General features: G+C 60.2%; 5 protein-coding genes across 5 annotated transcripts; 2 read left to right on the forward strand and 3 right to left on the reverse strand.

The window, feature by feature from the left end:
- Positions 1–2,836: 2,836 nt before the first annotated feature.
- On the reverse strand, positions 2,837–4,108 carry POSPLADRAFT_1149501 (hypothetical protein; the record flags this gene model as incomplete). The annotated part of the gene is made up of 1 exon (XM_024486312.1): positions 2,837–4,108. One exon carries the CDS (start codon positions 4,106–4,108, stop codon positions 2,837–2,839), a length of 1,272 nt encoding a protein of 423 aa, XP_024336848.1.
- Positions 4,109–4,910: 802 nt separating this feature from the next.
- Positions 4,911–5,444, forward strand: POSPLADRAFT_1059338 (hypothetical protein; the record flags this gene model as incomplete). Its single annotated transcript, XM_024481150.1, has 1 exon — positions 4,911–5,444. One exon carries the CDS (start codon positions 4,911–4,913, stop codon positions 5,442–5,444), a length of 534 nt encoding a protein of 177 aa, XP_024336849.1.
- A 108-nt stretch (positions 5,445–5,552) lies between these two features.
- Positions 5,553–6,923, reverse strand: POSPLADRAFT_1059339 (hypothetical protein; the record flags this gene model as incomplete). Its single annotated transcript, XM_024481151.1, has 3 exons — positions 5,553–6,064; positions 6,154–6,715; positions 6,762–6,923. The coding sequence occupies 3 exons, from the start codon at positions 6,921–6,923 to the stop codon at positions 5,553–5,555; spliced, it is 1,236 nt and encodes a 411-aa protein (XP_024336850.1).
- A 1,615-nt stretch (positions 6,924–8,538) lies between these two features.
- POSPLADRAFT_1075445 (hypothetical protein) lies at positions 8,539–10,614 on the reverse strand (the record flags this gene model as incomplete). The annotated part of the gene is made up of 11 exons (XM_024482817.1): positions 8,539–8,844; positions 8,898–9,165; positions 9,219–9,456; positions 9,535–9,721; positions 9,775–9,890; positions 9,942–9,949; positions 10,007–10,062; positions 10,116–10,124; positions 10,177–10,255; positions 10,304–10,329; positions 10,381–10,614. The coding sequence occupies 11 exons, from the start codon at positions 10,612–10,614 to the stop codon at positions 8,728–8,730; spliced, it is 1,338 nt and encodes a 445-aa protein (XP_024336851.1). The 3' UTR covers positions 8,539–8,727.
- Positions 10,615–10,967: 353 nt separating this feature from the next.
- Positions 10,968–12,083, forward strand: POSPLADRAFT_1149485 (hypothetical protein; the record flags this gene model as incomplete). Its single annotated transcript, XM_024486310.1, has 5 exons — positions 10,968–11,208; positions 11,302–11,351; positions 11,411–11,675; positions 11,727–11,845; positions 11,901–12,083. The coding sequence occupies 5 exons, from the start codon at positions 10,968–10,970 to the stop codon at positions 12,081–12,083; spliced, it is 858 nt and encodes a 285-aa protein (XP_024336852.1).
- Positions 12,084–13,397: the final 1,314 nt, after the last annotated feature.

Genomic DNA, 13,397 nt, shown 5'->3' on the forward strand with positions numbered 1-13,397 from the left:
TTCAGAAACTTCAAGTGAGAAACAAGCGACGAAGAATTCACCTCCCCTCCTCGATTAGCGACAAGACTGCTCGTTACAAGTGCCCGCAGATTGAGGCTTACGGCCAACATTCGTGATCTCAGTTGAACGCTTCGCGAGCCACTCCTCAGTGGTGAATACCTGACGAGTAAGCACGCAAACGAGGGTTACTTCATACGACTGGGATTCGGATCCATATCAAAGACATCTGAGCTGGTCACTTGCAAGGACCATATTTGCACGATCAGATCTTATGATAGAGTGGTCGCGGTCACATCTTGACGTCTTATATAACCCTGCCCTGTTCACACATCTGGTCAGTCCCTCTTTTAGGCAGCCTTCGACCAACCTCGACCTGATTTCCCCTCCTTAGTGAAAGTCTCCGCCAAACGGCGGATAGCCTATTCCATATCGCTCAACAGAGGCCGCCGCAGGAGCTTTCCGATCAGGCGTAGATCAAGTGGCTTTAGTCCCCAACATGCCAGCGGTTGTTGGAATGGATCAGGTGATAGCCACTCTAAACAAACACCACAGGCAGGCAATGGAGATGGCGGCGCAGCGCCATACAGAGGCGGGTCCATACAGAGGCAATAGAGGCGGCTGCTCAGAACCACACAGAGGCAATGGAGATGGCGGCTCAGCACCATACAGAGTTGGTTGACCGGTTAGATAGCATTGAGGCACGACTGGGCGTGGTTGAGGAGGCATAAGTTGATCTATCTTGAGTTGAAAGTTTGTACTGAACTGGATTTACCAGGATGGCCCACATGCCGACGAGGATCATCAACGGCCGCGCTGTCAATATTTCACCTTTGTCCTACCCGGACACTGTAGCCGATGTGCCTCAATGGAGCCAGGACCACACATGACCTCACTAACCTCACAAGTATGTTATATGATCCATGCTCTTCGCAGAATATCAAACGTTGGATTATCATTCGCCAGGGCCGACACACTGGCCGAACTCTTGGGTTTACCTGCGCTGCCACCACAGGCTACACTCCCAGAAAGAAAGTCGCAGATTATAAAATACTTGGGTGTGATCTACCACGATCCGTAGAGCACTCATTTCACATCCTTGCTGTCGTGCTCGCTGTCGTTGTCATCCATTTGTGTACTGTATGGGAGGAGCCCGGATACACGTCGACGTCCTGCTTTCGGCGCTACGAACAGTTGTACTGCCACTGTACCGCATGCAACTGTTTGCATCTGCTATCTGCGTGGGCTGCGCTCGAGTCGAGTAAGTTGAACACGATTGTACGTCCACACCGCGCGCGCCGCTCCACATATGCACTGGGTGGGCGGACATGCTGCGCGCGGCCAAGCGCCGCGCCGCACTCCTCCAGACTCGTGTCGCACTCCCCCCGCATGGACGCGGCCGCAAGGACGACGGGTATATCGCGCGCACGAGGGTGGCGCGGCGCGGCATACCCAGGCACTCCTTGGATTCGAATTTGGATTTGGATCCTCAGGCGCAGGCGGTCTGGGGGCGTGCGCGCGCGCAGGACGCGGCACGGCGCCCTTGCTCGGGACACGCGCAGCGCTCGTCGTGTTTCGACGCGGTGCGAGGGGCGAGGGGCGAGGTGCGAGGTGCGAGGGGCGGGCGCGTGCGTTCTTCGCGGCGCCCCGTTCAGTCAGCGCGGAAGTCCTGGCACGCACCTGGAGCGACCGGACGCGGTGCGCCGTCGGAAGAGTTCCTACGTTGCTGCTGCTGCTGCTGCTGCAGTGATGGGTGGATGGCGCGGTGGTATCGACGCCGCGTGGCGCGCCGCATGCATTTTATGGTACATACAAGAATGATGCTAACGACGGACGGAGGGACTTGGATGGGACGGGACCTAGATGGGATGGGATGGGATAAGATGGGATGGGATGGGGCGTGACGGGACGGGACGAGACGAGACGAGACGGTATGGGAGACGGTGGACGTGGTGCGGTGTGTGTGGCGTGGTGTATGGTGCGTGGTGCGTGGATGCAGGGGAGCCCGTGACGAGGAGCGGGGACGGGACGCAGGTTCTGGGCTATGTACACGGGACATGGGATGAGATGAGTTGTGCCATTGCGCAGTGCGAGGGAACAGGGAATATGATCGGCGGCGCTCAGGACGCAGCCGGCCAGGAAGGACGACGCGGGGACAGCGCGGGTCGAGAGACAGAAGCACACACCTCGCGCCCCCGCTAGTCGCTAATGCTGGTCGTCCGAGTCCGACGACGCAGCCGGGCCGCCTTCCGCCTCCTCCCCGCCCTCGTCCTCGCCTTCGCCCTCGCCGTCGTGCTCCTCGTCCCCCCACCCCTCTTCCTCCTCCTCCTCATCTCCCTCGCTCCCCTCACTCCCCTCGTCCCCCTCGTCCTCATCCATCCTAAACCACTCCATCCGCTCCCCCTCCCCCTCCCCCTCGCCCGCGCCCTCCCCCCGCCGCCTATCCATCTCCGCCTTCAGCCGCTCCGCATCCGCATCGCGCGAGCCCTCCGCGACGTACCACCGCGCGATCGGGCGCCCCGCCGCGCGCCGGTACCGCGCGAGCGCCGCGAGCCGCGCGCCGCTCACGTTCGCGACGCGCAGCGTGTGCAGCGCGGGCAGGACCACGTCCGCCGCGGCCGTGCTGTGCCCGTGCGCCTGCGCCTGTACCTGCTGCTCCGTTTTCCCGACCTGCCCTTCGCGCCCGCCTTCGCCCTCGCCTTCACCTTCACCTTCACCTTCACCTTCACCTTCGCCTTCGCCTTCGCACCCACCCTCGCCCTCGCCCGGGATGCGCCGCCCGTTGACGGCGGGGCGCGGCGCGGGGAGGAGCGCGTCGAACGCGGCGGGGTGGAGGCCGTCAAAGTCGGCCTCGAGCGTGCGGAGCGCGGGGAGGCGGCGGAGGAGGCGGGCCCAGCTGGCGGGGGCGCAGACGGCGAGGGCGCGGATGGCGAGGGACTCGAGGCGCGGGAAGAGCGGGGTGCAGATGTGGTGGCGGTCGGCGGGGGTGGCGTGCTGTGGGTCTGCGGCGGCGTGCTGTGGGTCTGCGAGGGCGTGCTGTGGGTCTGCAAGGGCGTGGTGCGGGTCGTCGATGGGACACGGCGGGGGCGCGTAGCGGGCGGCGGGGTCGACGAGGGCGGGCTCGGGTGCGGGTGCGCAGGCGAGCATGTCTGCGAGGGCGGAAAAAGTCCTGCGCGGGCTCGGGGTCTGCGTCGCGGGTGTCGAGCTCGAGGAAGAGGGCGCGGAGGGCGGGGGCGTGGAGGGTGCGGAGGAGGGCGCAGACGTAGGGGGGGTCGAGGTCGACGAGGCGGAGCTCTGCGAGGGCGGGGAGGGGGATGGGGCCGCCGCGGGGGCGGGTGTCCCAGGGGAGGGCTGCGCGGGGGCCGGAGTAGTGGAGGAGGAGGCGGCGGAGGCGGGGGGAGGCGGCGAGGACCTCTGCCCAGCGGGGGAAGGGGATGCGGACGTTGTCGGAGTGGATGCCGAGCTCGAGGTCTGTGAGGTCGCGGAGGAAGGGGGAGGAGGAGGCCTGCCACTGGATGTTGACGCCGATGAGGGAGAGGCGGGCGAGGGCGGGGAGGGCGCCGTTGAAGACGACGACGGGGGGCGGGCCGATGGCGTTGAAGAGGCCCTCGGGGGTGCGCCAGTCCTGGATGTGCCAGAGCTCGAGGGAGTCGAGGAGGGGTGCGGGGCCGCAGGAGGAGAGGACCTTGCGGGCGGCGGCCTTGCAGGTGAGGTCGCGGACGCGGAGGGCGAGGGCGGCCCAGCGGTGGATGTGGGGGGTGAGGACGGCGAAGGCGGGGAGGAACTCTGCGCGGAAGATGGTGAAGCCGGGGACGGCGTCTGCCTCTGCGACGGAGTCGACGAGGATGCGGAGGGGCTGGCGGGCGGAGCGGGCGATGTACTCGCGTGCGCGGGCGACGTGGGGGACGATGGCGATGGCGATGTGTGTCCAGAGGGCGGGGGCGTGGAGGGCGATGGCGCGCCAGTGGGGGCAGACGTGGGAGACGAGGACCTCGAAGGGGGGCTCTGCGGGGAAGGGAGAGGTGGAGGACATGGCGGGGCGGGCGTCGAGCATGCCGAACTCGAAGATGCGGAGGAGCAGCTCGACGGGGAGCTCGTGGATGGACGTCATGGACGGCGGGAAGACGCGACGACGCGGCTGGGGGCGAGGGCCATCGCGAGCGTGGGCGTGGGCGTGGGCAGTCATAACGAGGGAAGGCGGCCGACAGGAACCCTCTTATCCTCGGCCCACTCAGCCGCCCGCTCACCGGGGCAACCCTCCTCTCCGATCCATCCTCGCTTTCCAGATCCGCGGCCATCCCTCCTGCCCTCTTCGCTTCCCTCCCTCACTGTCCCCTCTTTTGCGCCGCACTCTCCCTTTGTGCCCTCGCCATGCGCATGCCTTTGCGCATGCTCTGCCGCAGCGCACAACGAAATCCCGCCGTGCGCCCTCACCTCTCGCCGCGCCCGATCGCGATGACAGAACACGCACCTGACGTGGACGCGCAGGCGCCCGCCAGACGCGCCACATGCCAGGACGAGGAAGCGTCCCGCCTTTCTTGGGCCTGCCCCCAGCCCACCGCGCCCACGTCACAGAACGTGTTTCACGCCCGCCACCCCTGCGATCGCCGCCCCGCTTGCCATCATCCGCGGCGATCGTGGCCCCTCGCCTTCCCTGCGCGCTTCCCTCCGCCCCCGCGCGCGCCTCCGCCCTTCTGATCCACCATCCATGCTCGTCCTTTGCTTGTATATATGGCTAGCACGCGTCACCCGCGCTCACATGCCACCCCCAAACTCTCCTGCTCCGTCCATATGGCCACCACTATGTCATTAGCGTGGGCGTTGCGCACCCGTGCCTGGCGACCCTGCCCGCTCTTACACGATCGCGCCGATCCCCCGGCCAACCCGTCCCGTCAATGAAATGCGCATCGTTAATGCCCATTCAATGTGACACGTTCACCGTGTCGACGCCCGGCTTTCATTCGATCTGGCGACACACATGTCATCCTCTACTAGCCTACTCACCTCGACGCCTCTCCAAACGCCCGCCCGAAATAACTCTGCGTAGCACTGCACGATGCGTGTTCCACTCGCTCGGTGTGCCACGCCCGTCCTCCCCGCGCCCTAGTGCCCCGGCAACAGCCGCCATCGACACACCGCGGCCCGTCTCCGAGCCTGCACCTTCCTTGACTGTACTCGCCGAACCATCCACAGCGCCAGCATGGGTCACCCTGCGTCTGGAGCTCCCGGCCATGAGTCGGCCCATGCGACTGCGAAATCGCGCTGCTGACATGGCTGCGTCTGAGTTCGCACGCGGGGTCCTCCGCGACGCCACACATCTCTCCGTGTGGGGTGCAGCTGCACGTCCGCGTCGGCTCCGTGCGCGGGTCCGCAGGGGGCAAGGCAGTGGGCATAACCGTGCATACTCCACCGCTGGGCCACCATCGCTGCGTTTCGCGCTTGGTTGATGACCACGCAGTTGGCCGGCCCCCTGCGCGATCGGGCGCGTGCGCAGGAGCCAACGTCAGCCATCGGACGCCAGCCCATCGCGACCCGTTCGGCGGAGGCGTCGCCGCTCATGCAGATGGCCACATGCGCGGGGGTGGTGCCGGTGCTAGTGTCCGAGCCTCGCCCAGACCCCAGACCCCAGACCCCAGACGCCAGGCGGCTCCGTGCTTGGCGGTGGTGATAGGCTTGGACCCTGTCATGGCATACATGGTGTGTGTGTATATACATATATGTGCACAGGGTGCGAGTCTGGCGGCCTCGTCCGAGGGAGGGCTCGCGTCGGGACGCTGATATGACTGCCTGCCCCGCATCGGCTGGCCAGGCGTCCTGCGCGCATGTGGACCAAGGTTCCGCTGGTCTCCTCTCCTCCTTTCTGCGTCTGCTCCCAGAGCCGCTGGGTCGCGCATAGCAGCGGGGCTGTAGTACATCGGGGACCCCCGGCGCTGACGATGACATGCGGGGGAAAGGGGCAAGGGAAAGGGAAGGTAAGGGTCCGCGGTGGGCGGGGGCGGCGGGCGGCTGCCTTGACCGGGAGGGTCCCGCCGGCCTCTCGGCGCACTGAGCTCGCCCTGCGCGCCAGCTGCACTTCTGCGTCTGCATCCACTTCTGCTTCGTCTTTGCTTCTGCTTCTGCTTCTGCTTCTGCTTCGTCTCTGCGCGTTGCGCTCACCAAGGGTCCACGGAGGAAGGTTCTCAGTGCCCAAGGGGCTAAGGGGGAGCGACGAGATGCTGTTGCCGTAACCTTCACAACCACAGACTCCGTCCTCCCCCCCCCTCTTTCCTGGCCCCCAACGTGCTTCTCGGCCCGTCCGGGCTGGCTCCTCTCGACGAAGCCTCCGTAGCTGGGTATCGGAGAATGAAGCTAACGTCGCGGCGTCGACAGGAATAGGATCTACCTCGACGGCGTCCAGCCCCGCTTGGGGAGGGGGGCGGGCGTACCAAGCCGCGGCACCGTCGGCCGTCGCACGCACCGCGCGGTTCTCCTCCGGGCGGACGGGCGCACGCACGCCGCGGCGCCCTCTGCGCGGGACCAGGACGAGGACCAGGACGCGAAAGACACACGCAGCAGCAGCAGCCACGCAGAGTGGCGAGTGGCGCGACGCGCGCTGTGTCTGTATCTGTGGCGCCGCCGGCCTTCCGCACACGCCATGGCAACGCTGCTGCTGCTGCTGCTGCTGCTGGCGTGCGCGCGTGCGTGGTCGACGTTCACTTGGTGGTGCCGTGTGCGGCTTCTATGGAGTCTCCGTCGGGCTGTGCGAGCGTGCGTACTGGACTCACGCCGGTCCGACGGGAATCTGGGAAGCCCGTGGCTACAGTGATGATGACGATGACCTCGCTTGGGATGTGTTCCGCTGCCCGGGCATCCGAGCTCGAAACATGCCGTTGCCATTGCGCATGGATCTCGGCATCCTGGCCATGAGCATGGCCCCGCGGTCTCATTGTGGAGTTCTTATTCTCCGGCGTTCTGGGGCGGGGGGAATTGGCGTTGCGGCAGGTATGGCGACGCACGGGACGTCTTCTTCGCCTGGGGCTGCGCGTTTTGTGCGGCAGGCGGCCAACGCGCTGTTGTCCTCCGTGCAGAATCGGAGGTTGTGTCGCCCTCCTGTATGACCTGCGAAGCTTACTTGCTGGGTTGCGATTCAGGATCTCCATCATTTGGCGTGGCCGTCAGATCGCGCCCCGACACGGTTCAGACGCCGTAGACCCCGCGGTTGCGCGGCTAGTGCAGCGGATATGAACTGACACATCTCGTGGCTTCGTTGGTTGATGAGAAGCGCCACCCTGGACCGGGCGACGTTCATTTAGGTTGGTCAGCCGATCGCGGGCGATATCATATACTGCAGCGCGTCAGCGTTCATTTGGGTGGGTCAGCCGATCGCGGGCAAAGTCCTGCAGCGCGTCGTGTTGCATCAGTCGTCCGGGATCTCGGTGAGGTTTGACTCCCGGCCGCGCAGTATTATATTCTTGTACGTATCGTAACGTCTTGCACATCAGAGTTCGCGTCTCCGGGACTCCGGGTGCCTATAGCAGAGTCTACTGGCCAGGTCAGGCCAGCGAGCTGTCTGTCTCGGGCTAACCTGTCGTGCAAGCTCCCGTGGCATAGGAGTGTATCCCATCGCCAGTCCGCCCATGCCCGCATCCCGGCTCAGGCACGTACCATCCTGACACATACACATTATTCATTCCTTGAGCAAATCAAATTGGGAGACGCCGTTGACGCATGCAGTGTCCTGGCTCGGGAACATCGGACACATTTGCCGAATCTGGAGACACCGTGTGTCCATCGAGCTCCTCCGCGTCCATTCATGAATGAAGGTACGGGCGTCGATCCGCGACACGATTTGGAATTCAGGAATTAACGGCAGCCAACACATCACAGGAAGCCATGTGGCCCAGTGTCGGATGGACGGCGTGCCATCGTCCGCCAGGAACCTGGCGAGACACCGCAGCTCGAGCATATCTCCGCGTCCAGCTGTCTATAGAGGAATCACATTGCGAAGCTGGCCTGCTCGTTCTCTCACGAGAAGGCAGTGTATTTCTGCGAACTCTCGAGGGCCCGCTTCGTGGGAACAATCAATCTGATAACCTTCGCGGACTGCGTGTGAGCGCTCACGGCAGTCAGCGCGGGACCGATCTCGACAAACTAAAGTCCGTCTTGGGGTGGAGAACTAGCCGCTGGGTGTATGCTGAGAGAGAGTGATTGTTCCTAGGTTCGATGCTAGCGATACATTGCTGAGTGTCAGCCGAATAGAATCGCATGCTCATGATGCGAATAGCTGTTTGTATTGGCCATCGGAGACTAATGAGTAGTAACACACCAAATCCACGTCAAGTGCAGTGACCAGTCCAGACGTCTGCGGAAAATAACCTTAGTGCGAGCCGAGTAGTCAGAACCATAATGGAGACTGTCAGCCCACAACGGACAATCTCAGAAGAAAAAGATTTTCCGGCTACATGGATCCCCAATCACCGCGCGCAGACAAGACACCTGAAGGATTAAATGGGACAGGCCAAGGAACAGACAACGCGAGCTATTCATCATCGCGACGCAGCAGACGATGGATCAAGACATGCGACACGGCGATCACGCATGGTTCTTCCTTCCATACCTCCAAACCATACATGACATCGGATACCGTCCTGCAGTGTCACAGAAGTACGCCACAGATCTATCTCCCACTAGTACAATCAACGCGCAGCGCAGGCAGCCAACAGACGTGCCTTGATGCGGATCTCGCTTAGCTCACGATCCCATGAGATCCTGGCCCGCCCCTTTGTGCTTCTGCAATTCAGCCTGCCACGGTCCCCATGTCTGCCCGTACTTCTTGAGGAGCCTCTTCAGCTCCTCCCTGTTCTCTGTCTGCAGCGCCACAATCATGATCGAAATCTTCAGGTCTATGATAGCGCACTCACGATTGTCCACGGTTCCTCGCCGCCATACACCGTGTCAAACATCTCGCTCACAGGCGGCCGAGGCAACGTCTCCGCACGCCTGTACGCTGCGAGCACGTCTTTCTTTAATCGTGAACGGAGCTCCTCTTCGTCTGAGGCACTCCACCAGCCACGCGACTCAAGGAAGAGGCGGAAGCGTGAGAGCGGATTATCGAGCCGCTTTCGGTCTTCAACCTCTTGTCGCCCGCGATAGGCAAAGGAGTCGTCCGAGGTCGAGTGGTGCCCGACACTGTTAATTCAATTTGGCGACGGATGTTTTTACATGCCCATAACGGTGCTCACCGGTAGGACATGGCCTCAAGGAGTACGCCACGGCCCTCTTCAATACAAAGCCTGCGTGCCTCCTTGGTCGCATTGTACATAGCCAGGACGTCATTTCCGTCCACTCTGATGGTATGCACGCCGTACCCCGGCCCGCGCGCCGCGATGCCGTCACCATAATATTGTTCCGAGGCCGGAGTCGAGATCGCAAAGCCGTTGTTGCGCGCGATGAAAAGTGTTGGCGAGGGGATCGTAGATGCTATACCATCAAGATGTCAGTATTCAGGAGGTGTCCGCAGCTCAGACGCGTGAGATTAAGACTGAATGACGGGCTTACCAAACATCATACCGGCATGGAAGTCGCCCTCGGATGCCGCACCTTCGCCGAAGTACACCACGGCGCAGTTCTTGCCTCGTCGTGCCGGATCGCGCTTGAGGGCGAAGCCAACCCCTGCTGCCTGGGGAATTTGAGTCGCTAATGGCGACGAGATCATATGGAAGTGATGAGCGGCAGAGCCGATATGCTAGCAATCGACAATGTTACAATATGCAATGATAGGGCGCCTAGAGAGCGTACCATAGGCATCTGCTTCCCCTTGGAAGCAATGTCCTCACAATTTCCAAAACACGAATTCATGAGCGCATCTATGGGCCAGTCGCGCCATAAAAGAATGCCTAATTCACGATACTGCGCTGCAGGCGGTCATGGCGCTATCCCAATACTTGCTATCATTGACAGCTTACCAAGCACTCTCGGAGACAAGTTCTTTCAGCTGTCAAGCGTGGCAGATACAGATATGCAAACTTACTCGTCATCCAGTGCCAGAGCAGCTGCTGAGCCAATGAGCGTAGCTTCCTCTCCGTACTAATCAAAGTCATTTGAACGCGGATGAGACTCCCAGATGGCCATCAGCTCACATGTGTCATCTGAAGGCAAATATCAGGACGAGGGCCATGGAGAAGTGGTTTAGAGCCATACGTAGAAGGGGATTTTGCCTTGTCGTTGTACTTGGTACATGAGATTGTCAATAGTCGGCAATTGGACCATTTGCTCATACCTAAGCTTCATAAGCGGTACATAACCTTTACGGCCTTAGTGAGCTTACATTCTTCTTGCCACTGCCTCATCGAGCTGCTCGACCAAATATCAGCAGGTGGTTGCTGCGATATGCAATGTACGTACCTCTGGCACCTGAGCACCCTCAATTGGCTTCCCACCCCCATCAAGGACCCTGTAAGTAGGAATTTGCGTGCCGTCCCCTGTGACTGAGTTGAAGAACTTGAGTTCCGAGATGATGGGCGACTGAGTGGAGGGCAGGTGCCCGTGTGGTGTCTGGATAGACGACGAGGTGGTTACACTACGCCATTGCGCGTGGTGTCGAGCAAGACGAGGACAGATACGCGCTGCTCGCAGCATTGCAGGGTAGAATGTCGTCAAGATGATTGTCCGAGGTCAAGGGCCCATCACGGCAGCGGCAGCAGCGGTCAGATTGAAGACGCCCTCGGAGACGCCCAGCTGACGCTCGCGTTCATCCGCGCGAGGCCCGTGACCGCATCTGGTATACGCGCCTTGCTGCTAACTACCATCCTGCTTGCCTCTCGCTAAGTCAGTTGTCCTCGCTAAAACTTGCGATTCGGTTACAGGCTCTTATTGCAACAGGATAGCTTATGGACAGCAGAGACCACGAGTATCAACGTCCGACAAAGCGCGCCCGCCATACTCCGCCACCTGCACCACCATCCTCATCTTCCAGCCACCGCGGTCCTAGCATGAATAACGGCAGTTCCAACGGCTCTGGACGTAGCCCCTCGAATCTCCCACCATTGTCGTTGTCTATACTCGGTGTCGAGCCCCTGGACGAATTTATTCGTGAAGTCGCCGACTTCATACACCACATGATTGGCCAACGCCCCGAGGGCGCGAACGGGGTTGAGGTTGAGGCAAAAGTCGGTGTTCTGCGGGACAAAGTGAGTGGGCAGCGCCTGAGCCTGCCAGTGCTGGTCGAGACGAGTGCGTACGCTTCGTTCACTACACGTAGTCTTCTCATGTTTCACTTTTCTTACCTCGCTGCAATACACCCTTTTGTCACTGCTTTATGCATAGTTATCATGCCAAATTCAGTTGACTGTCGCTTCGAATCAAACATGTCTCCAGTACGATCATTCCGCTTATGTTTCTCCACATTATCCCAATTGGATCATGGACTCTGCAGATCCAGCATAAACATTTCAACACATTGTTGAACAACCTGAAGACAACATCTTCCACCCCATCTGAGATGAACTATGCCCATCTTCACCTCGTCGATTCGTTTTACGCCGCACCAGATGGCCGAGGCGAAAAGGTTCGTGTCACGCGAGATGAGAAGTCGGGCGCGGTACAGGCATGCGTGCAGAAAGTCCGCCTTGGAAGCCTAGACATCTACAGCCCCAAACGCGCAGCAGACTGGCGTATCAGCGTCAATGTCGAAATTCCTGGTCAGTATGCACAGACTCTCGGCAGCCCCATATATACTGAGTCTGCGGCAGTTCCACAGCCCATAGGAACGGCGACACATACCCGAAAAAAGGACCGGATGAGCTACACACACGAGGAATTCATTGTTGACTTGACGCAAGTCACGTCGACCTTCGGCGCGTCGTCAAAGGTTCCCGTATGTTTATGGATTGTCAACTAGCCGCTGATCTTCTGTTAATGTGTAGCCTGAAGTCCTGCATGAACTGGAGGTAGAGCTTGCACGCCCAGAATACCTCCTCTCGACCGCAGCTAAGCGGGGTGATCCTAACGTATCTGAGAGCGAGCGGGGCGCATTTGACGAGCTCATCCGAGCGTTTGTGAACAACGCTCGCATTCTTGTACGCAACTCCGGAGATGGCTGGCAGTAGCGTATGACCAATGCGCTTGGGTCAAAAGCGGACAGTGTGGGTGGTTCCGGCGGTGTGGCCAGAGGTGTAGTTTCCCTAGTTGTACTACGGATCGTCTTGCTGAATTTATGGTAGTGCTGATAATGCTGTACGCCTAAGTGACAAGTCAACAGTCAGATTATACGTCAATACCTCAATGAAGCGAATCAGAATGCATTAGCCGTAAGCGTTGAGGAGCCGTCCGTCGTGCATCGTTGTGGCAGCGTTGCAGGCTAGCGGGGCATCTTGTTGCCTTTTCAGGACTTTATAAGCTCAGGACACTCCGTCGCTCCCCGAGGCATGAGAACATACGATGCGACGTGTACGGGGCGCCCAAGGCTGCGTACGTTGCTAGCTGATTTGTTTCACCACGCACTGCTTTGCAATTCTTCAGCGGCGACTGACACACCCGACCAGGGAAGCTGTACGATCTGAAGGTGGCATCCGCCTTTGCAATATCGGTACCTCGGGGGAAATCTCTACCGACCTTTACCAACCACTACTGACAGCGGTCAGCCGACACTGGGTTCACTCGTTTGCTATCTTCTCTTCAACATCGATGTCGCATTCATCCAGTGAATTTTGCAGCCTCGAAGCCGCAGGAGGAAGCGCACATATAACCGGCTTGCTGATCATCGGGAGGACCTGAAGGTGCGTCTTGTTGGAAAGGCATTATCGGTGCGCGCGCAAATCCGTAGTCCAACGGAGATAGTGTCTATTTGCAGGGCCCGTGGCCCCCTTCGGCGACTGGAATGGTCCTGACGGATACGCGCCTATATGCTTGTGAGCCAACAGCCTTCAAAGGTCAGTGGTTGGCATTGCGGCATCAATTACGCTGCGCTTAGAGGGACACCAACACGTACCGGCAGGCCAGCTGCCAGAAGTATGAGCATACTTGAGCTCGAAATAGGATTTCGCGCGCGCGTATGTTGTAATGACAATTGCTCACTCCACATATGTGCGACGGGAAGATCAAGTTAGTCCAACGATCACAGTACAATGCCCTTTCTTATGAACATAAGCATTACAAGCCGCTCGTCAACGCACTTGGATTGTGTCTAGACGCATGTGGTCCAAATTAGGACATCGCCATGCAGAGGTATCTGCGAAGGCTTCGCCTGAGGTCTTCGATATCACTTCCTCCGCTACGTCTCACGATCGATTTATCAATCGAAGTAGCCTCCAGTGAGTACCGCCACCGCTGTTATCCCGGAATGATTAATGGTGAGATCGTCACCTCTTCTCAGTCGCCCTGTGGGAAATCCCCGATGAATTGTTGAAGCCATCACTTTCACC

The sequence above is a fragment of the Postia placenta genome (genome assembly GCF_002117355.1).
Source record: "Postia placenta MAD-698-R-SB12 unplaced genomic scaffold POSPLAscaffold_11, whole genome shotgun sequence".
Classification (NCBI taxonomy): domain Eukaryota; kingdom Fungi; phylum Basidiomycota; class Agaricomycetes; order Polyporales; family Adustoporiaceae; genus Rhodonia; species Rhodonia placenta.